The sequence below is a fragment of the Nymphaea colorata genome, chromosome 2 (assembly GCF_008831285.2).
Source record: "Nymphaea colorata isolate Beijing-Zhang1983 chromosome 2, ASM883128v2, whole genome shotgun sequence".
In the NCBI taxonomy this organism is placed as follows: Eukaryota; Viridiplantae; Streptophyta; class Magnoliopsida; order Nymphaeales; family Nymphaeaceae; genus Nymphaea; species Nymphaea colorata.
The window spans coordinates 17,065,113-17,087,832 of NC_045139.1; the positions used below are offsets into that span (position 1 = coordinate 17,065,113).

The 22,720-nt window shown below is 39.4% G+C and overlaps 3 protein-coding genes across 6 annotated transcripts; 1 reads left to right on the forward strand and 2 right to left on the reverse strand.

Moving 5' to 3' along the window:
* The first annotated feature begins 6,063 nt into the window (after positions 1–6,063).
* LOC116249054 (protein WUSCHEL-like) lies at positions 6,064–7,739 on the forward strand. The gene is made up of 3 exons (XM_031622168.1): positions 6,064–6,475; positions 6,561–6,646; positions 7,395–7,739. The coding sequence occupies exons 1-3, from the start codon at positions 6,064–6,066 to the stop codon at positions 7,737–7,739; spliced, it is 843 nt and encodes a 280-aa protein (XP_031478028.1).
* Positions 7,740–12,244: 4,505 nt separating this feature from the next.
* On the reverse strand, positions 12,245–22,026 carry LOC116248419 (RNA demethylase ALKBH9B). 4 transcript variants are annotated; one of them, XM_031621195.2, is made up of 10 exons: positions 21,672–22,026; positions 20,480–21,187; positions 16,732–16,817; positions 16,335–16,645; positions 16,166–16,237; positions 14,598–16,061; positions 13,920–14,180; positions 13,592–13,810; positions 12,873–13,001; positions 12,245–12,767 (listed from the first exon to the last, which is right to left on the reverse strand). In XM_031621195.2, exons 1-6 carry the CDS (start codon positions 21,856–21,858, stop codon positions 15,812–15,814), a joined length of 1,614 nt encoding a protein of 537 aa, XP_031477055.1. In that variant the 5' UTR covers positions 21,859–22,026; the 3' UTR covers positions 12,245–12,767; positions 12,873–13,001; positions 13,592–13,810; positions 13,920–14,180; positions 14,598–15,811. The 4 variants fall into 4 exon arrangements, with proteins under 4 accessions (XP_031477055.1, XP_031477052.1, XP_049932376.1 ...); XM_031621192.2 differs by having other exon boundaries at positions 14,598–16,079; positions 21,672–22,025; XM_050076419.1 differs by having other exon boundaries at positions 13,920–14,186; positions 14,598–16,079; positions 21,672–22,025.
* On the reverse strand, positions 12,567–14,129 carry LOC116248421 (uncharacterized). The gene is made up of 4 exons (XM_050075896.1): positions 13,920–14,129; positions 13,592–13,810; positions 12,873–12,968; positions 12,567–12,767 (listed from the first exon to the last, which is right to left on the reverse strand). Exons 1-4 carry the CDS (start codon positions 14,127–14,129, stop codon positions 12,567–12,569), a joined length of 726 nt encoding a protein of 241 aa, XP_049931853.1.
* Positions 22,027–22,720: the final 694 nt, after the last annotated feature.

The window sequence follows — 22,720 nt, forward strand, 5'->3', positions numbered from 1 at the left end:
TCGTTGGTTTGGCGGCAGCTTAGAAATAAATGTATTATCCTTTTTTTTTTTGTCTATACAGCTTCAGTTTGGGTAGTTTCAAATTGGACTGTTCTGAGAGCTGTACCTCAGGTATTGGATCTCTGACCTTTAACTCTAAAAAAGTCCTTCAAGTTGAAACATATGGCTACGTAGATGGAGCTCCTGGTCGCTGTTGCAACTTGGTTTTCATCGTGTTTTTTTTTTCATAAATTACCATTATGAAATCATATTATCATTCGCCGTACGCCCTCCAAGTGGTATCTGAATTCATCAGTTTGTCCTTTGTCAAGCAGGCTGGCAGCATCAACCGTCAATATTGTCATACTTGACCATTCCATTATGCGTCACCAAAATGATGTTCCGTAAATGTCACCATCACCATTTGTCCCTGCACAAATCTTCTTCCTCACCTCATCACAATGTGAGTGCTATACATACGATCAAACTTTTGGAAACCTTAGGGACATTATTCTGATGACCATTATGATCTTGAAAAGAAGGCGGTATCTGCAAAGATATTTCCTTGAAATATCGCATATTTATCCCGGCATCACAGATTTTTTTTTTGTTACATTCTCAACTTTCAAGTCGATCATTCTTTTTGAACGGTATATGCATTTTCTTGTGATCTTGAAAAGAAGGCGGTATCTGCAAAGGTATTTCCTTGAAATATCGCATATTTATCCCGGCATGACAGATCTCTTTTTTTGTTACATTCTCAACTTTCAAGTCGATCATTCTTTTTGAACGGTATATGCATTTTCTTGTGATCTTGAAAAGAAGGCGGTATCTGCAAAGGTATTTCCTTGAAATATCGCATATTTATCCCGGCATGACAGATCTCTTTTTTTGTTACATTCTCAACTTTCAAGTCGATCATTCTTTTTGAACGGTATATGCATTTTCTTTGTTAACAAAGTTTCTAGTAACGTGATCTGTGTCCGTGATAACCTCATTAAACCATCATAATTAGAACAGACAATGATCCACTTTAGTACATACGTGTTCATCATTATCACATCTTTCTCTTGTATGCATTTTTTTGTCTGTGTTGTGTGAAATTTGTCATTTCCCTGAACTGAGACACAAAACAAACCTTTGCTTGTAATGGTCGAGCCTAGAAGGTGCCTTCATATGGCACACTACGTAGCCCTTTAAATGCAATCTGCAGTGTCTGCTGCACTTCCTTTTTGCCTGAAACTGCTTCATATTTTCTTGGAGACCAAAAAGGCACCCTCTCTCTTTCTCTCCCTCCCTCTCTCTACCATTATCAGGCACTGTACTGACTGGTTAGAAGGCTCGGGTAAATGGTATCACTGGTTTCGTTTGTTCCAAATCTGCATACCTTTACGGGCATGATCAGACAGAGATTTTGATATGGTGGGGTTTCCTGTGATTGGAAGAAGTAGCTGTGGAAAGCAAGAATAATTAAAAAGGAGCAGAAGGAAAAAAGGAGGAAAGGAAGTAGGGGAAGGGATGAGGGCAGAGTAGGGGGGAGGATGGTTTGCTGAAAGGACTGTATCTTGATGAATATCTCGATGTATCTTTTCAAATCTTTGGGATGAAACCATCCATGAGGGAGGCGAATCATGATTGCCTAAAAACGAGCAGGAGGAAAGGTACCGAGCATGCCCTAGAAGCCTAGGACCCTCCCTCTAAAGGGGAAGGTGAAGGCCAGAAGGGCAGCCACAACAAAGCTCAGAAAGTCATGTGTACAAATCAGAAAAATCCCCTTGGAACAGAAATCCATAAACTCACGTCATCAGTATCCTTTCTCGTCTCCCTTTGCAGGTCACACCTCTCTTTCGACTCTCTCCATTCCTGCTTCTATTTTATCACTTTCTTGACACCAGAAATCAAACCAAAAATAATTGCAGAGACAGGCAGCCCACAAGCTTTCCTGTAATTATGGTTGTTGTGTCAGTGTCAGCCACCAATCTCTCCCTCTCTCTTTCTGTCTCTGAAATTTTGCAGACCAAGATACTCTCTTTTCCTCTCCGATCTTGAAATTTTGTAGACAAAAGGAAAAAAGCACTCGAACACCCGTTTCTTCTCTCTCTCGCTCTCTGAAAAATTAGTGTCAAAAAGAGATGTAAATAACTCAGTAAGTATTTTGATTAGTCTCCACGAATTCCATTGCCGAGTAGATCGTGTCAAAAACTCAAACTTTTAAAAGATCTGGCTGCAGTCTTTTCTTTTTCAGACTTTTTTCAAGCGGAGATCAAAACCCAGGTCGACAGCTCCCCAGGTGCCTGAAATCATCTGGCTCATTTCCTTTCCTCCAAATTCAGAAATTGTTTTCCCTCATTTCCTTTCCTCAAACTTTCCACTGCCCACCCGGTGGTTTGGATCATACAAATTTACTCAATATTCCAATAAATATTTGGTAAAAATTTCAGTAAAGGGAAATCGCTGCTTCCACTGGTTCAGGAGATGACGCGTACTAATTTAATTACAGTTATTTCAGAGACATTCGTTGCTTTTGTCTCTCATTAATTTCACTGCCTCTCGTAGGGAGACTAAGAGTTTGGCGTTTCCCGTACAACATTTATTAAGGCAGCCGCTTGCAGCTTGTTAGCAGGAGTGAGGGCAGTGACTCGCAATGCTGAACCGGCCAACTTGGTCGAATCAAATAGAGGCTCGGCCTAAGCAAGTTTAAACGAGTTCTTAGTAGATGCCGAGAAGCCGCGTTTTGAACCATGAGGTTCATGTTTTCTGGTATGGTGGCTAGGCCAACTTTGCATGCGACTAACCGAGCTCGGACCAAGTTTTGTGTGGTATATATATTCCCACCTTTTTTCTTTTTATTCTCTTCATATTCCTTTCCTTCTTAGCCTACCATTCACATTTAGCTCAAAATTTATCTGAGCTACTGCCGCTGTGCCATTTCCTTTAATCAAAGCTGTCATTGGACCTTCTTGTTTTTAGATATGAAATTATTAGTCCAATCCATTAGATCTGAAATTATTAGTCCAATCCAAAATATACTATGCATGCAAGGTGGTTCATACTTAATGGCAGTGGCGTAGCCACATTGTCAGTCACTTAAAAGTTTTTTATTTTTAAATGAGAATTTTAAATATTTATTCTTATATATATATATATATAAGTGGCCCTATTTTTAAACAAATGTTTTTCTGATATAACTACTGCTTAATGGGTTCCTATGATTACTGCCATGTTTCAATATATTATTCATTTTGATTATAAATGATGATAAACACGACTACAGTCTACAAACTAACTGGGATATTAAATGCATAACTGTTGCCATGAAAGTTTTATTCAAAAAGTGGTTCTCCTAATTAAACATTAAAAAACAGATACAGCCTAAAAAAGCGAACCTAAAGATTTTTTTTTTTAATTGTAACGGGTCCGACCATTTATGTATTTCTTTGGATCCGAGAATCTAACCCGTTTACGTCCTTATCATCCTCGTAATATATAAAAGAAGTTGTTTTTAAATCCCAAAAGAAATTTGTCATATCCTCGATAAGAAGACACGTACATGTTTCTTTTGCTAAGAATAATATTAAAATCATTAATGTATATTATGAACAGGACAAATATGAGAAAAATTTTGTAACAGACACCAACGCCTTTGCGTCTTCAACAATCTCGTCATCACTTCGTCAATATGCCAACAAATTTCTTGGACCAAACGGATCAAGACCAGGGTCCGAAGTTTGGGACGACCCGGATCATAGCATTCGTAATTACCAAAATACCGTTCAAAGGCAAAGAGCAAACTGACACAAGGCCTCTGAGGTAGCCGCAACCTATTTCCCAAAATGACAAAGGACAAGTCATTGAAATTACGAACTTGCCCCTACGATCGACTGGACAGACCTGGGCACGATAATGATTTGGTCATTCTCGTCGATCCGGGCGCCTACAAAGGGGGATGGCGTATATCGTAGTTTCTTATTTGTCTTTGGTGTATTAAATAAGGGCCGCCTTTCGCTTTTGCCATAATGAGGGAGTCGGGGAGTTTCCCCGATCACGCAAACACGGAAAATCATGAATTTCCAATTTCCCGCAAAACCAAAACCAAGAAAAACGGGAAGAAGAGCAAACACGGAATTTCAGGCTCGGAGAATGACGTAAATTTCGCAGGTTGAAATCCACAAACCTCGCCAAGTATAAATATCAAGAAAATGTGGATGTAAGACCTTTACATTTATATTAGATTTACAAATACTTAGGAGGGACTGTTATTACTGATTTCATGAATTCGTAATTATTGAATTTTGGCAGTAGAAATATTTTGTTATCTTTTATATTGAATCGGTTCTAAAAAAATAGGACAGAACTATAGAACACAGTGATACAGTATTCCATGAATTTGTTTTATAAAACTGCCTCGATCAGTGAAACACATTCATACAAGATAGAAGAGTATTTCATTGCTTGCTCTGGAATTATATTTTTAAATTCAAACGACACTATAGTTTTCATTTTGTATTCGAGACAAACATTTATATAAAGATTCTTATGCAATTAAATACATTATAACCAAAACGAAGCATACTTACAGAAAGAAAGTGTCTATGATCGTCGAAAAACTCAATTTATCTTCTCAAATTTAGTTTTTATAAAAACTCCGCATCTTGTGATTAACATCATCTTCTGGAATCACATCAACGACAAAAAATGTAATTCTTGTAGTTATTCAGTGAGCGTATTGCTCTCCATACCTATTGGTACCGCCGGTCACTATGAGGCCACCGGCGACCGGATTCCCGGCAGGGCTTTCGATTCGAATACGGATTGTACTATAAATCCATCGGAAAAGATTGGAACAAGCCATTGGGATCCGGGAATTATTCTAAATACTGGCAAACGAGACTCATTTGGATTAAGATCCCAATTTCAGGAGAATAAAGCCCCCTCGACCATGAAATATAATCCAATGGCGCTCATCAGGAAAAAGCAGCTTCAAATCCGGGTCGGGTCCGTGCCTAATCCAAATCCCCGAGCTGCCCCACTGGCTCGGGGCCAGTGACGTTTTCGTAAATACCTGTCAGATTCCATGGCAATTATTAATGGCACCCTACAACACCACATATTATAGAGCCCAGAGAGGAGAGGGGGAGAGTTGGTGCGGCGCGTTAATCCAGAAGAATTCAATGCTACGGATTTTCCTCGGTCACCGTGCACGTGCTTCCCGACCGCTCGCACGTGCGTACCGCCGCGGAGAGAAAACCTACGCGTCGGCCCCCAATCCCTCGGCTAAAGCCGTCCCCCTCTCCTCGCCGATTATCCGCCGATCTGAGCACGCCTGGCCGGACGCTCCTTTGCCACCCTTCTCCAAACTCAACTCACTCGGCTGACAACACGCCTAAGTAACACTTTTACAATAATATACATGCACAAAATAAATAAATAATACACACATTCTTTTTATATATATATATATATATATATATATATATATATATATATATATATATATAGAGAGAGAGAGAGAGAGAGAGAGAAAATATATAGACTGTACTTGACCAGTCTAGCGGACGACCATAACATATTTAATGGGTTCATGTTGATAGGAAAAGTACATGAGAAGCTCATTTTCATAAGTTTTAATGGTTCATAAATATATGAGTGAGAGAGTGAGGGAGACAGAGAGAGGCATAATGATAACAGCGTTTGCCTTTTCACTGAAGAAATTTCCAGAAAGGTCCCCTCTGCATCCGCCCTTCCTTAGGCCTACATTGTCCCTTTTCACCTTTTTTCTGCTCTCCACACTCTCTGTCGACTTCAGTCCTTCTCTCTCAGATACTCTTCGATATCTCCTTCATGCATGTGACCCCACTTTTCTCCTCCTTCCCTCAACAATCACTACTGTCATCTCCAGCTATATATATATATATATAAAGACACAGGACCATGCACTTCCCTCTTACAGTTTAGTGAATCCCAAATTCCTTCGGCCATTACTTCTTCCTCGTCCTACTATAATATTAGTACTGCTGCTCCCACTGTTTATAATTCCAGTTTGTGTTACTGAGTTAGTAGGGTGAGTTGAATATCAGGCTGTAGATGGAATCGCAGAATCAGATTCAACAGGAGGATGGCAATGGTGGTGGTGGTGCAGGAGGAGGCAGCAACAAGAGTAGCTTTTTGTGCAGGCAGTCGAGCACCAGGTGGATACCAACAGCGGAGCAGATACGTATTCTGAGAGAGCTCTATTATAACAATGGGGTGAGGTCTCCCAGTGCCGAGCAGATACAGAAGATATCGGCCAGGCTCAGGCAGTATGGCAAGATAGAGGGGAAAAACGTGTTCTACTGGTTCCAGAACCACAAGGCGAGGGAGAGACAGAAGAAGAGGCTGAGCACCGACGCGGCCGTGCAGCAGAGGTGCGCTGCCGTCGGGTGGAGCTCCTGCTCCGACGATTTCTCTCCCAAGTTCACCTCCTCCTCCACTTCCCTCCTCCATACCAGTGCTCCTGGTGCACCCACCAACTACAACCTTCTCCCTCTCTCTAGATATCTCTTCCTCTCTGTTGTCTGATTTTTTCTTCTTTCTTGAAGCAGGAATTTCTTCGTGTGGAGCAAGCATAGTCTGTGGGGGGCAGATGACTGGTGTTAGCTCTGCCCTGGTGGAAAGAGGTAGCTTTCGGGTAAGAGAAAACGGCGGCCAACCAGACTTTGTTTTCAGTTCTGTTTTCGTATCTTGTTAGCCGCCTATTTACAGAGAGAGAGAGAGAGAGGGAGAGAGAACAGTTTCTTCCCCTTGATTTTTTCAGAACACCATGATGCCCTCTCTTCTCGCATGTAGATTATTCCATATCGTATCTTTTCAGTCATACCATATACCATCACAGCCAGAATATCCTCTCATACTGCCTCTTCCTTTAGATTTTAACTACATTTACACAAACAGACACACCCACAGAGACGCAGAGTTGATGAGAATGAAATTTAAAACATTTTATATTGAAATTTTCGGTGGGTCGGGAATGTTTGCTGCCTATCTCATTGGTACCAAACGTCTTCTGTGGGTCACACTCTAGAGAGAGAGAGAGAGAGAGAGAGAGAGAATGAATGAAGCACACGTACTGACGAAAGAATACTGTGCGGCAGCTTCCACATCTTTGACTTAACGGCCCCATCATGTTATCTTATGGCTTTTAATTCTTTTACTGGTCAGATCTCGACATCTAAGATGCCATGACCATAACTTGTTCCTTACCAACATAATGTATAAGCAAATAAACAAAATAAATAAGAATCTTTGGTTGGTAGGTTGAATCTTCATGTCTATGGTTTGTTTTGCTTGTTAGATCCCAACAATGGCGGAATATGAATCTGTTTAAATGCTGAATATCTTGAAGTTGTTGAATGATAAATGCTGTTCTTGTGCGGCAGGACCGGTACTGGGAGGGTGGCTTCTGTTCAGGGTCGACTGGGGGGATGACCGAGACGAGTGCGGACACGTATGGTTGTTTCGGCCAACATGATTCGGACGAGACGCATGGGGCGGACGGGGACATCGAGACTCTTCAGCTCTTCCCCCTGCGTGGTGGGGAAAACTCGGAAATCGGTTCTGACAAGCCGGAAGCAGACGAGTTCTATCCGAGCTGGTACTTCGGCGACGCCGGCGGCGAACAAGGAGCGTCCCTTGAGCTCACGCTCGGCTCCTTCCCCACCGCCGATGGCTTCCTCCGGGGGTCCGGCTCCGCTGGCATAGGTGGGTTCTGTCCCGGTTCTTAACCGGCCTAGACATTTCTTTTCGGTACTTGTCGAGAATCGGGTGTCCGAGTTTTTGATCGACTTGGGCATCGACCACCTGTCTCGCTTCTCCTTTCTTTAGTGTCTCCCACGTGTGCCACTGTGATCTTCGGTTCGTGTTCAGTGCACCATCATCTGAACAATGTAATTGTTCTCTTTCTCTCTCTCTCTCTCTCTCTCTCTCTCTCTCTCTCTGTAGCTCTCTTTCCCTCTACCCTTTGCAGTAACTTAAAACAGCAGCTACTTTTCATGATTTTTGTTCTAAAAGACATCGAATCAAACCCTAATATAAGTTTAATACCATATGCTAAAGTATCAAAATACCATCTATTTTGAACATATCGGTATATTGCTAATAACCTACAAGCAATCTTTTGAATACATATGAAGGATCAAGAACATGTTGTTTTTGGGAGAGACTCTCTGTCTCTCTGTAGGATTACATAAATAAATATGAATTAATTACAGCACACTACAAGGGCAGGTGAATGTCCACTTAGATGCACGTGAACAGCATGATCTCTCATCGTTAATTTTGCTTTAATAATAAGTCTATCATTTAGACGCCCTAAAACTGACATCATAATCATCCTCTTATTTAAGATCACGATCGCGTTCCTGATTTTGACAAGAGTGATTTATACGGTTGTGAATCAGCAAGATGTTCTTTTGAGATCTTCCTGACTTGTTCGTTTTCAACAAAACCATTATTAACTTTCAGAGAGAGAGAGAGAGACAGAGAGAGCTGTTCACAGCTCACGTTAATGGTACTGAACTAAGCGATGGTGACGTACTGCTGAGAAGGGATGAAGAGACTGCTACCTCCTACTGTTCGCAATATCCCTGGTTATCCCACAATAATGGGATAAATAACTGATCAGAAACTGGGACAGCGTCTGAGCAGTCACTACCTCCAGCTGTAAACATTTAGATGGACTTCCCTTTAGCTATATATATTGAAATTCAGCAATGTACCATTGAAGCTTTGCGACAGCCCGAACTCTGGAGGAAAAATTGCAGACGCCCAACTTTACATACCATATATAATATCTGGATAAGTTGTCTATATATTAAAAAAGAGTTCTAACCTAGTTTACCCCAGATAAGTGAGTGTGAATCATATCCTGAAATAAAGGATAACATCTCTGGCTGGAGCATCCTTGTGAAAAGGTAAGCTGATGCTGCAGACGTTTTGATAACAAAAGGCAGTGTTATGAGTTTCTGATTAGTCCATGCACAGTCCATGCGTAAGTTAATAATTTCACAAAGAAAACTAATACTTGGGCCATCTTAACCAATTGATACTTGGATGTTTTTGTTCTTTAAATCCATTTAAGCATGAGATTGCAAATATTGGCGTACTTTTTTATCAATTCAGCCATTATAACATCATTATCGGTACAGGTAATTAAAGCGTGCAAAAGGCATTTCTGAGATACGTAAACTCTCACATCTTAGCATTAATTTGGATGAAGAGCCTTACCTATCTAAATCCACGGATATTTAACAGGAAACTGCTTGCTAAACATGCAGTATATATATATATATATCAGATTTATTTTTCAGAACAAATGGTCCGATGTCGTTGGCTACCTTACAAGGTAGGCCATATGCGTAGCACAGAGAAGAGCAAGCTCTAGGAGAAGAGGCTGCTGCCTTTTCTTCCTTGTCTCTGTCAAACGAAGTTTTTTAGGACTCGACGCTCAAAACAAGGTCCTTCAGATTCACGCCTTCATGTCTGATAACTTTTTCATCTTCTCGACTATCTCGTTGTCTTTTTCTTCTTTCTCCTCTGCAATCTGATCTCCTCTCGTTTTCTTCTTCTTCTTTTCCTTCTTTCTCTCTGAGAATTTGTCGTCTCTACGAATACCCATGAAGATAACGTGACGTATTTGCTTTCGTTTGCATGCCCGCGCGTGCACCATAGCCTTCTCTATCTTTCGCTCTCTGAAAACAGTCAGGAAGAGGAAGCTCTAGATGGTTGGTTCCTTCAGCTCTCGCCTGAACTCTGAATCTCAGTTCAAGATTCACCGTCACCAGTTTTTGAAAGCATTGCGGTTTCTTCACCATATTTACCAACTGCTGTCCCATTTTAAAAGTGCAAATTTCTCGAAGGCAGGATTCATTTCTTGTTTTGCGGAAAATTTCGATATCATCTTATTAAAGGGAAAGGATCATAAAAAATGCATGTCAGCTATATTGTAGCTTAACCGGCTGGTTATAGCAGGTTGATCTATATCCGCGGAACGTGAGACTTGGGGTTTAGATTTATGTTCGGATCTGAAGTGTGTCTTTGGATATTATATATCTTGAGTTCAGATTTCATAGAACATATGATGTTTATATATATCAGAGATTCGTTTTGTGTTAATGTAAACGATGATACATGCATACATACAAAGAGAAAATACTTCAGGTTGCATAAACAACATGAAAAAGGTTGATCCTCATTGCGAAATTTCTGCATGTAAAGTTCGACGAGCATTAGAAATACAGGAGTTTATGCCTGGTTTTGTTAGTTGATGTTTGATGCATTCAATTATTAATATCAATTCAAAAGCACCCACAAGTGTTTCCAAGTTCTTGGTGAGAGACCGACTGAGATTCTTTTCAAGGAATTCACTTGTGTCTCAGACAAATAAACTGAATATCATTACTGCGCCTAGAACATCTGTTTCTTATGAATTAAGTAAGGGACAATAATCAGGCCCTTTCAAATAGATTACCAAAGTATTTGTTGTATTACAACTTTTATAATATAAGTTCAAGAACAATTTGATAAAGAAATACATTAAATCAAACTTTTCTTTATGAAATGTCTAGTTTTAATAATTAAAATTTCAAGTTTTGATAACGTCAAAATTACATACAATTGTAGCCAAGCAACAAAAAATATGTCATAACAATCCAGAGCTTCACTATCTGTAGAAGAAGAGGGAGGAGTGCCGCAAGCTGCAGTAGTTTGATCAGCTTCTCCGAGGTTAATAACTGGTGATACGGCGTATTACCAGTAGTTGGAGATGTGACGTGCGCCACCAAGCCGTGCAGCACGCGCCTTAAACATTGACAGTCGGGCGTGCTATCACCATCGCTACGCTAGACTGCTGCAATTGAAGGCTACGTTGGGCGGCGGAAGTTGGCATTTTTCTAAAAACTATATCAATTAAATAATATATATTTTATCTTATTTCCCTTGTATATTGAATTATTTCGAGCTAGCTTTCATACTTAAAAGTACTAAAAAGACCATTTGATTGTCTATTTTCCTCTTTATATATATATATATATATATATATATATATAGCATTTGGTGATTAATCATGCACATCATAAGGAAGCTCAATTAACTTTAGTTGAAGATAAGTTTTCAATCAACATAGTCTATACAAATAATCTACATAGTCGTTTCATTTTTTTATTTTTTTAAACGCGACCTGTATCAAAGCTTCTTTGGTGATGTATTGAGTTTTGATTTTTGAAGGACACAACCTGTATCAAAGCTTCATTGGAGATGCCAAACTCAAGAAATAATAATTTTTTTAGATTAATTTTTTTGTAAATACACAAACAATTAAGTATATATATATATATATAAGAGAGAGAGAGAGAGAAAGAGAGAGAGAGAGAAGAATGTCGGAACGGAAATCATGGGGCTCCATCGTTACACGTTATTTATTGATGGCAGAGGGAGGAAGGTTGATGTTGCAGGGTGCGTCGGAAGGAGCGAAAGCAGGCGAAGCGAAGTGCGGTTGGTTCCGGGTCGTGTACGGCGGGACGGGTTCCATTTTTCGAACTTGGTGAAGGGAATAGCAATGATTAAGAGCGGATCCAAATCGAGTGCGCCCCGGATCTCCCTCTCCACTTTGCTCCTTCCCCTTCTTGTCGAGCTCTAGTTTACAACGGGTTAATTAGTTACGCTTTGTCAAATGAAGTTCATGTTTTTTTTTTTTGGGGTCTGTCGACGACAATTTAGTGAAAGCGTTAGAGTTTAGATGGTCCTGTCCGTCCATCCCTTGCCTTTTAAACAATCAGCAGTATGTTTTAGAAATGATTAAGTTTAATATATCTTCTTAATTAACAACACATGATATAGTTTCTCGTACTTATAAGATTGGACGGTTCACTTCAGTCTCCGTCTAATCTAGATATTGCACCGGACTTCATATATATATATATATATATATATATATATATATATAAGTAAGTATGGGCTAGTTTGTACGTAGTGGTGCTCTTAAAATTTTTTGAGAATTTTTGAATTAGTGTCTCTCAACCCAAAATTCCTGGCTACACTACTACTAGGGGCCTGCGAGGTTTGCTTTGCATGGGAAGAGTTGGATTTGAAGATGGCCAGAATCTAAATGCACACTTTATACTCAGATTCTCTTATGCTTAGGCATCTTGATCCAATTGACTTCTACCTTATGTAAACAACACCCAATTCTTTCAAACAATGTCAAGGAAGCACAATAATGAGCAAGAAAAGCTTAGAGAAAAAGCAAAATCGATGCATATCTTTGTGAATAATTCAATGATGCTTTTGAGTTCATGGGCCAGCCGCATCTTGTTTTATCGAGAGGGGACCCCAAGTTAGGAACCGACCAAAAGCTTTTTTAGACGTTCTTTTGCAAAAAGAAACAAAAAGGTCTATTTCTAGGGGTTCTTCTTCCATTACAAGCTTAATAATGCACCACAACCAATCATAATATATAATGCAATACAACCAATAATTTATAATATAATTGAGCATCTTCTTGCTGTTGTCACTGCCTGCCATGTGCCCGCATCGAGTTCGACACCCGGCTGATTTCACTGTGATGGTGCAACAAGTGTTGAGGTAATAGGTTCATTTACCACAGCGTTTGAGGACACAGTCACTGGGTTTCCTTCTAATTTGAGCATCAAATGGGTGAGTATCTCTATAATCAGCTTGTTGAACTCTTCTTGGTCAAGTGTGCTCTCTTCTCCTGCTTTCACCATTTCAAACACTTGAGCAGTTGCTGCATCCATCTGCAATCACCATGAAAGAGCATTCAGTGTATGGGGGGAGCAGAAGCATGGATGAGTCAGAAGAATAGAAAGCTGCTGGATAAATTGGATCTGGATATGGCAGACCTGATCCACGGTGCCGTAAGCGGGAAGGCTCACTGCTGGAGCTATGACATCCAAGGCAACACGTAGATACTCCCTTGAGAGCTGTCCTTGCTGATCCTTTGGTAGGGATTTCCATGCTGAGTCTAGTGCCTGCAAAAAAAACCCAGTAAATCTCTCTCTCTCTCTCTCTCTCTCTATATATATATATATATATATATATATATATATATATTCCAAAAACTCTCTTTCTTGCATTAAATGTTAAAAAGTAAGCATTCGTAGGAAAATAGTTGCTTGAGTTGCCAAAAGTGATAGATACATTAGACACTTTCTTAGGAAGTGGACACTTTCATCATCACATTCACAAAACACCATGACCAACATAAAAAATCATGCTTTTCCCCGCGCAAAAGTAGAAAAGGATCAAAATTTCAGTCCTTGTGAGAGCCGATTTTCCCGTGTGCCAAGATTTTCGAGTCTTCATATCAAAGCTTTCAGACACGAAAAATCAAGTTCATGTGGTTGTAAAGGAAAACCTCCATGAAAAATATATAAATAGTGCCTTTCGCTTGATTGTGTATGTGAGTCACAAACACTAACAGTTTGCTGTTAGAAATCACAAGAGCAAGCAAATATTTCATGATTTTCTCTCTTGAACAAGTCTTCCTATTTGTTTATAAGATTCAAACAAGAGTGGCGAAAGGAGATCTGTCCTGGGGCATGCAGTTGGATGGACTTACCTGATCCATTTGATAATTGTTAGAGAAGAGCCTCTTTATGCCACTTCCATCAAATATTTTCTCACTATGGGCAACTATTACAGGCTGATCCTTCAGTTTAGCCACAACATTTCCCAGAACTTTCTTAAGCGACTCAAAGAAGATCTCTTGAGATATTGGGCCCTCGTTCCTTGGTAAATCACTTAGTTGCAGAGATGGCTCCACGATGTTAGCATGGACCTGAAGTCGGTATTAAGATGTATATAACCACAGAACAAACTTCACAAGGTATTAAAGAATCAAAGTTCAACACCATTCTATTATTTTGAGTTTTTTTAGAAAGACTCACCCATGGATCAGATGTTGGTGGCATTCCATGGTCCACAGTAAGCTTGTTCAAGGCCTTAACAGTGCACTCATGTATGTCGTTTGCATCTGCAATTTCTGAATACATGCTAGTTGCGATGGTCTCCAGCTGAGGTGCAGCAAGAAATTCTTGAAGATCTTCGCCATCAATACGAAGAATTAGGATGGGATCGCGCTCCGATCCAGAAGCCATGCCTCGGACGTAATCAGGGGTCACTTCTTTGAAACTGAAATTTGCCTACTTCTGCATCTTTTCCATATGCAAATAATCGCTAATTTGTAAGTTGGTCTATTTCTGTTATTTTGGAGATAACAAACAATGAAAACCAGTGGATGTAGCCAACTTAGTTAAAAATGATCATTGAACCTTTCTGCCGATACTGGGGCCAATTTGAAACTAAATTTGCACTACGATCTCTTAATGTCGATGCTAATTTTAAAAAGCCAAGTTATAAGAGAACAAGTTAATTTTCTGAAAGGAACAGAGCGTATATGAGCTTCAATTACTAGAAAATTTCAAGAAACCACCTTAACTGACACAAGTACTTCCTGATATATTAGTGCAGTGCAAATTTCTTACTGCAAACTATTTTAGAACTTACATGACGATTAGTACGATTGGAGTTAAAGAAAAGAAGCTCAAGAGATTAGCTACTATCACCTCACGATATATGTGATCGAATCTGCATAGGAAACCCTGCTGGCAGGGAATCTGAGAGCGGCACCTAATGTTGGCCTTCGCAGGGATGATCTCCTTCACAGACAGCTCCTCTCGTGGCTTTGATCAAGGCGCTGAACATTGTGATTCTATGAAGTTGCCAAAACACTTGGTTGCTGAAGAAAGCATGTCGTCTCAAGTTCCACGGTTTTCTTGTGTACGGGCGCTTCTTTTTAGCTGTATGGATTGATCTTTATTGGTGATGAAGAGAAGATCGTGAGCCACCAACTAGTGGTTGGGACACGTGTGAGGTTGGACGGTGGCTCTCTGCCACAAGCAAAAGAAAGTGGTGCTGTCTATGTAGTCAATTCCTTGATTCCGAAGGGTTTGTATATGGACAAAACGATGGTGCTTTCATTCATTTGAGCTATACCAATAATAATAATAATAATAATAGCTCTTAAAATCAAGGTAGCTATTCTATAGACTTTTATTCTCCAAAAATCAGTCGTCGTTCTAAACTTCTAACAGCCTTTACGTGGTTTCTTGTTTCAGAAGGGTCATCGTAAAATCTATTAAAATATTATTCTCTTCTTATTTCGTAATTTACTGCTTTACTAATGGAAGCAGCATATTTAACACTACAAACTTTTTACCCACTTTTTGACAGGTAGACCCACCAGGGAGCAGAGAACTTCCCTTTTGCATAACTCACTTTAAAGCGAGCTATGCACACCAAGAATCATGAAATTATTGACATTGTTCAATTAAACATACACCGTCTAACCAGGTACACTTGTGAGTTTTATCTTTAATATTTTTTATAAAGGGGATCCCCTTGTCCAGTTAGCAAGGTACAAAAACAGCCACACATCCTACTCCCGATCAAATGAAATATTCAAAGGTTCAGCGTGCCGTTGATCGTAACACATTAGTAGACACCATCAAAGATTCTGTTTGTACAGCTATTGCCAAAAGGAAACCAGAGCCAGTTTACATGGCATCGCACAGAGTTCAAAATATGACAAGTATCCGATAAAATTGGAACAGAATTTATCGCGTTAAACAGATTTAGTTGAACAAATCAATCAAAGCTCCATGCCGCCTCACCAATCTATTTACAAGAACAAAATGATGTCGAAAATGGCAGTTGATGACAAGTATATGAGCACACTAGATAGAATATGGTTATTTAAAGACACATGATTCCAAAAAGATTAGCGCCTTGATCTCCTTGGCCCGCCCCTTGATCTATTTGCAGAACTACGAGTTCCAGAAAATCGGGTACTTCCTGAATGAAAAGGATTACCCTGATATCGTTCTTTTTCCCCTGAAAAATTTTCATGATTTCGATGTTTATCCGATTCACTTCTCCTTATTTGGTTGGCACTGTATGGAAGAGGCTCAATATCTTGTAAATCTTTTTCCGGTACAAACCCAACTGGACGTTTGCTATCATCCATCTTTCTGAACGTGACAGAGATCCTGGTAAAGAGAGTTGTTTTCAATTGAAAAAGAGAAGAAAGGGATTTTTTTTCACTTCATGGTAAATTTTAGACAAAAACTTCTACCTTTTGGAAGGGACTCCTGGAACACAATGTTTGGCCACGTCTGCTCCCTTCCCATTCAAGACCAAAACTGATCTGCAAGCTCAAAACAACATGGAACATAAACTTCACAAAACTGAAATCAAGCACAGTGGAGGCATACTGGGTTGCAGAGATCAAAAAAACAAGTTACCCTAATGGCAGCGGTATAGCTACTGCACCCGAAAACTCTCCTGGACCAATAGCCTTCAAGTTTGTTCCAAAGATGATGTTACACTCGCTGAGAAATGAAACTGTACAAAACGGCCTGACAAAGTCGTGGTGATCTATATGTGGGGGTATGCAATCTCCAACGTCATAAATGTTTACAATGCAACTGTCAGGGATGCATGAAGGTGGAAGCACATGCCACCCAACCAACCGTCGAATCATAACCTTGAAAAGTGGAGGAAGAGGATCAGCAATTTCTTGACGCAATATTCCCGGCGGATTGCCATTTTTATCCTGCAATGACATGGGCAAGTGCCAACAAGATGAGAAGCAAAAACATCTTCAGTTTCTTACGTGTAGATCCTTCAACACCCACTCACCTGAGCATAGTTATAGCAACAACCAAACTGGATTGTAACACGCCCTTTGCCACGCATCCATTTTTCCGGTTCGGAATATGTACGAGCTGGAAGCAAACTAGCATATCAGACACTCAGTTTCATATGAAGCAGGTTTCAGATATTAATCATTCTTTCATGTCAAACAGAAAATCAAGCAATCAGACATAAACCACATCATTAAAAAATCATATGCTTCTCCAACAAATACCAAGAAGGGTTTAACTTCAAATTTCGAAATCCAGTCACATCAGCCGAACACTAAACTGGTACTCAGCACAGGGAAATGAAAAGGAGAAGCAAATGCTTAGTCAACTATTCCCTTCTTGAAATGAAGAGGAGTTTCCAATGCATAACCTATGTGGTTGGGTTTAGACTTGCATAACAACTATCCATCTTCTGAAAGACTGCATAGCATCTGCCTGAAAGCAACTACCTGAATCAGACTTCACATCAGACATAACTATCCTCAAACTTTGAAGGTACCAAATGACTGAATGAAAGCAGCCCCTTCCCAGGTCTGACAAGGACCCTTAGGTCCCATATGTCTAATGCCATGAGCGACTCATTCATGGCAAATTACAGGATACATTAAACATGGTTTAGACATATCAAAGAACATCGTGGATCTTAAGAAATAAGCATAGTAGCATACCATATTGATATCAAACATATGTACCTTACATGGCGTAATTTTGCAACCAACCACAATAATTCTCAATATTACACCAGGTTAACATTTCAATGCTGCATCCCTGTATTGTTTCACGTTTCAACAGCACAATCTCACAAGCCAATTATATCAATTCTGACATTGCAGAAAGATCATTCTTCACATTTCCACATAATCTTGAAAATTAGCTTATAAGCATCATAAAAAGAACATCAAATGCCAATAAACTGGATGATGATCTCCAAATTATAACATCCCTTTCGTATGCAAAGGACAACGAAGAAGATACTTGGAGTAATCCCTTCATATCTCCATCAGATTTTCGTTTTATAATACTGTAGCACCATACTACAGTTTGTCCGCTTCCGGATAGGTGTGCACATGTCAACTTTAGCACTTAAACAATCTAGATTCTTAAGCCATTTTAAACACCAGTTTGGCTTTCACTTGATAGAATATGTATGTGGAGGCTGTGGGCATTGTATTCCTGTGATAAGGTATACAAGCCAGCTTGAAACTGGCTTCTAAGTCCTAACAACCCTGTTTTTCGCTATTAGATGCTTACCTAAGAGTTTTTCTTCATATTAGGCACCAAAAAAATATAAATTACAAGGACGGACTTCTGTGATCATTCAGTTTAGGGTTTTATTGAAACTAGTATACAAAATAAAGCAAACAATCAGATTCTTAAGCCATTTCACTTGATAGAATATGTTTGTGGAGGCTCTGGGCATTGTATTCCTGTAACAAGGTATACAAGCCAGCTTGGAACTGGCTTCTAAGTCCTAACTACCCTGTTGTTTGCTATTAGATGCTTACCTAAGAAATTTTATTCTTATTAGGCAACAAAAAAATATGAATTACAAGGATGGGGTTCTGGGATCATTCAGTTTAGGGTTTCACTGAAACTATTATACAAAAATAAAGCAAAAGTGGCTACCAAAGAAAGAAAGTATAGTATAGCTTCTGCTTTCTTAATTTAAGACTAGGTGCATTTTGTTCCTAAAATAGGAGGCAAAGGTATAGCATCAATGCAGAATTTCCCTACCATAACTGTGTTCTAGACTTTCAAATATAAAGATTTATAAATGCAGATGAAATATGCACATCTATAAAACGAATATTCTGATTCCACTTATACGAGTTTTGTATCCATAAACTCCTAAGCATGTAATCACCATGATGTATAAATTCATTCTAATTTAGTGCAAAGCAAAATTGCAATCTTCTATCTCAAACACAACTATATACACTCTCAACCCAAATGTAAAGGGCTGGGATTACTTTCACATTGGATCACAAGAAGGCTGCCAAGGGACCAGATATTAATGGACCAGATTGACACAGCCCATTGGCTTGTTCACTCTCAGAAAATGGACCAACAAGTAAAATTAAGAAAGAATTCTATATCAGGCTTGCAAGCAGATAGCATATGGAACCATATCAGATTAATTCCCACTGGACAACCAAAAAAAGTATGTTATAGATGAATCACATCTTTCTAAGGAATTTCAAAACATGGAAAACATTCGTAAAGTAACATGCAGTACAACAGACAAAGGCATACCAGAAAAAATCAGCTTGTTTGTCACTTAGTCACCAATCACTAATTACCTCTCGAATTTTTAAACATTAACCTGATTTATATCATTAATCATTTAACTTACTCCTGTTTGCAACTTGCAATCTATTCAATAACATGTCTTTCTTTGAAAACATGGTAAACATTCGCAAAGTAAGCATACAGCACAACAGATACAAAGGCATAAAAGGAAGAATCAGCTTGTTTGTCACTTAGTCCGTAATAACTAATTACTTCTCCAACTTCTAAAACATTATCCTGATTACTTCATCATTAGTCATTTAATTTGTTCCTGTTTGCAACTTGCAACCTAGTCAATAAAAACTAAAAAGCCTTTAGTAAGAAATTTTGGTACAGTAAGCATCATATACATACAAACAAGAACGTAAGCCTAGAAATGTATACAAACACATCAGAAGACCTAAATCGAATAAGACAAACTGAAGCAAGCAGGCTGAATATTTGTAAATCAATATTACTTGGATTGCTTCATTGGAGAGCATATTTTAGCATCAAGAAGTATTTAAAAAGCAACAAGCTTGCAAATTTCCCCATAAGTATTTTTGCCGAAAAATACATACTTCATCAAAAGCATGATTAAGAAACAAATAATAAGATATTAAAGAAACTAGATAAAATGACAAAAAATATTAAGATAAGAAACAAATAATGACAAAAAATATACTTCAGCAATTTTTTGAAAAATGAAAAAATAAAACAAATAAGAAACAAATAATAAGATATTAAAAGAAACTAGACAAAATGACAAAAAATATTACTTAATGATGATACGAATTATAATAAATAATTTAATTTTAAGTTGAAAGGTGAATCTATGATGTCACTAACCTTAAAAAAGCTAAAAACAAAAAAAAAAGGAAAAGATGGGGAAAACGTGACAAATATATTTTTCACGTTTTTTTTAAAGACTGTTTTTTCAAGTTTTCTTCGTTCTTGGCATTTTTCTTGTTAATTTCTCATACCGCTATGTTTATGTTAATTTCGCATACCGCTATGTTTGTGGCTATGGTTATTAATGGAGGATTCACATCTATAAAATGGAAATATACAGTGTGACCTAGCAGAAGACATTGATCATTTGTACGTTACGTGTAGATTGGTCAGGAGCAGTTCTCACCAAGCGTTAAAGCGTCTACCCTTGGCAACCAAACCATAACAAGATCATCCTCGTGTAAATTTGCACAAAAAGAATACTCAAGCATTCACAGATATGCATACTTCAGTTCGTCAGTGTACAGAGCCTGACCAATCCACGAGTCGTTAGCAATAATCACTATTCGGACATATTTTAAAGTACTTGATTATTAGATACTTGTTAGATTCACTACTAGTTTTTTTGATAGGTAGTATCTTCTACAAGAGCAAAGCTTCATGATCTAGTATATTTCTGAAATGCATAAAAGCAAACATAGAATAACCTTAAAAAGAAAAGTAAGTTTCATATAATATATTACCTTTAAGCTTCCCACTTTTCCCCAGTTCTTGAAGCCCGTAGATACAATCAACTATCCGCTTCTGCTCGGCAGCACTGAACACACCCGTGTGAAGTTCCAGTCCCTCCAGTATGTTGGCAATCTTGCCATTGACCCGCTCCAAGCAAATGAAATCCGTCTTCCTTCCAACATTCATGAACCGTAAGTACTCTCTACGGCTCCTCGATAAGAATGGTTTCTTCACATCCTTTGGACCTTCCTCACCATTGGTGCCCCTGCTAGATTCTGCTCGAGAATTAACTGCTGCCAGATCTTCGAGCTCATCCTCTTGTACCATATCAGCCCACGACATGTGAGTGGTGTTGCTCGCAGCTGAATTCTCTGCCAAGAACAAGCTTTTGTCCTTGTGTGGAGGCGTAGCTGCTTCCGGTGAGTTCTCCTCCGGGCTCTTGTCATTACATTGAGGTGATGAAGTCCGTTTAGATGGGCTTTCCCACAAGTGCCCGTCATTGTATCGAGGCGAAATCGACTCTGACTGATTTTCCGGAAACTGACTATTCTCACGTGGAGAAGTCGGTTCTGATAGGTTCTCCGGCCAGTTTTCATCTTCATGTGCATAAGCAATCTCTTCTAACGGGTACTCCGTGCAGTGCCCATCATCATATGAACGAGCAGCAACTTCTGAGGGATTCGCCAACGAGTTTTCCTCGTCAAAAGGTGGAAGACTGCCTGAGAGAGAAAGCATCAGCACGCGAGTTACAGTAGAACTAAATTTATGATGGACGACAACTTATGTTTGTGTGTGTGTGTGTGTGTGAGAGAGAGAGAGAGAGTGGAACCACCCTTTCTACTGAACCCTACCCATCGTTCGAACTCAAAACTAAGAATACAGAAAAACAATATCACAATAGATTAGAGCCAGATGGAGGGAGCAAAGTTCCCAAGAAAACCCTAACCTTGCCGGAAACATAAAATTAAGATCTAGACAGGCATATAGCGGGGCCGATGCCCCAGCTGTAAATCAAAATCCTAGCCAGCCGTCCAAATCTTACACTCCGGAAAGAGAGAGACAGAGAGAAAGAGAGAAATCAAAACCGAAACAGGAAGACAGTAAGGCCGATGCCGTAGCTTTCCATCAAAATCCTAGCCCGCCGACAAGAGCCTACAACGATACAGAAACAGAGAATCGAGAGAGAGAGAGAGAGAGATATACAGGAGGCCAGGAGGTGGTTGGCGCGATCCATGAGGAGACGGGAGCAGTGGTTGCATAGGCCGCGCGAGAGAAAGGGAAGCCACCGCGCCAGCATCTCGCCCGCCAACTGCGTCTCCCTCTCCACCGGATGGTCTTCCCCCAAGGTGTCGCCAGACCCTGCCTCGGACAACAGGGGCGCCTCCGCCATTCCCTTCGTCTCCCGCCTCCGATTGCACCCTCTCTGGTTCTCTCACGGGTCAACCTTCCAAGTTCCCGGCGACCTCCCGCCAATGCCTTTCTGCCTCTCCCTGCGCTGTTCTCCGTGATAATTTTGGATCCGCAGGTAGATTTTATCTCTTTCCTCTTTAGGTACTTCCGAAAGAACTGCATAACAAATAAATATCTTCATAATCGAAAGTTGTCTGTAATTTCTGGTAAGTCACTATCTCTTTTACTGCTAAAGGCAAGAGCAAATGTAAAGGATGTAAAATTGTTCAGTATTGGACTAAAAAAATGTGACCGTGAATTTTTTTTAAGAATCTTTTAAAGTAAAACTCTCTTCAAAGTGCAAGTGATTCTTTTTTTGATACATACAAAATTGAGAGGTTATTCAGAACTTTTTCAGCAAAACAGTTGCCGTCTCATAGACTATCTATCTGCCTGATATACATAGAAACGGTTGAAGATATACCAAATGTTATCCTAAAAGATAAGCAAATAATATGTTAATCATTATATGAACGTAAGCTCGACGTCCAAAAGTCTAAAGATAACAAAATCATTTTTAAATTGGATGTAAGTGAAGAAAAAACATTCAATTCAGAACCTGTATATAAACAAAAATTGTTTACATTTAAAAAACATATGTTTTATGTCGATTTCCAAGATTTTATATATATAGATTGCACAAATGTAGCCTGTGTTCGGATATACAACCGCCAACCATGTTCCAACAACGATTATCATCACCTGCGACCGTGAAAAGCAGTTAACCGCGAGTTTAAAAATACGATCGTACTTACCACATGCATCTATTGGCTAAGTCGGAAATCAAATTGAGAAAACACTCG

Bases quoted from the DNA above. Each gene is read 5' to 3' on its own strand.
- LOC116248421 (XM_050075896.1), bottom strand. From the start codon at position 14,129: ATGGCTTCTGGATCGGAGCGCGATCCCATCCTAATTCTTCGTATTGAT. The intron at 12,969-13,591 runs GTAAGTCCATCC...TCCCTACCAAAG, and splicing joins ACAATTATCAAATGGATCAG to GATCAGCAAGGACAGCTCTC. The intron at 12,768-12,872 runs GTCTGCCATATC...TGGTGATTGCAG, and splicing joins CTTACGGCACCGTGGATCAG to ATGGATGCAGCAACTGCTCA.
- LOC116249054 (XM_031622168.1), top strand. From the start codon at position 6,064: ATGGAATCGCAGAATCAGATTCAACAGGAGGATGGCAATGGTGGTGGT. The intron at 6,476-6,560 runs GTGCACCCACCA...TTCTTGAAGCAG, and splicing joins CCTCCATACCAGTGCTCCTG to GAATTTCTTCGTGTGGAGCA. The intron at 6,647-7,394 runs GTAAGAGAAAAC...CTTGTGCGGCAG, and splicing joins TGGAAAGAGGTAGCTTTCGG to GACCGGTACTGGGAGGGTGG.
- LOC116248419 (XM_031621192.2), bottom strand. From the start codon at position 21,858: ATGGCGGAGGCGCCCCTGTTGTCCGAGGCAGGGTCTGGCGACACCTTG. The intron at 16,646-16,731 runs GTGAGTGGGTGT...ATGTCATTGCAG, and splicing joins GTTGCTATAACTATGCTCAG to GATAAAAATGGCAATCCGCC. The intron at 16,238-16,334 runs GTAACTTGTTTT...TTGAGCTTGCAG, and splicing joins GCTATACCGCTGCCATTAGG to ATCAGTTTTGGTCTTGAATG.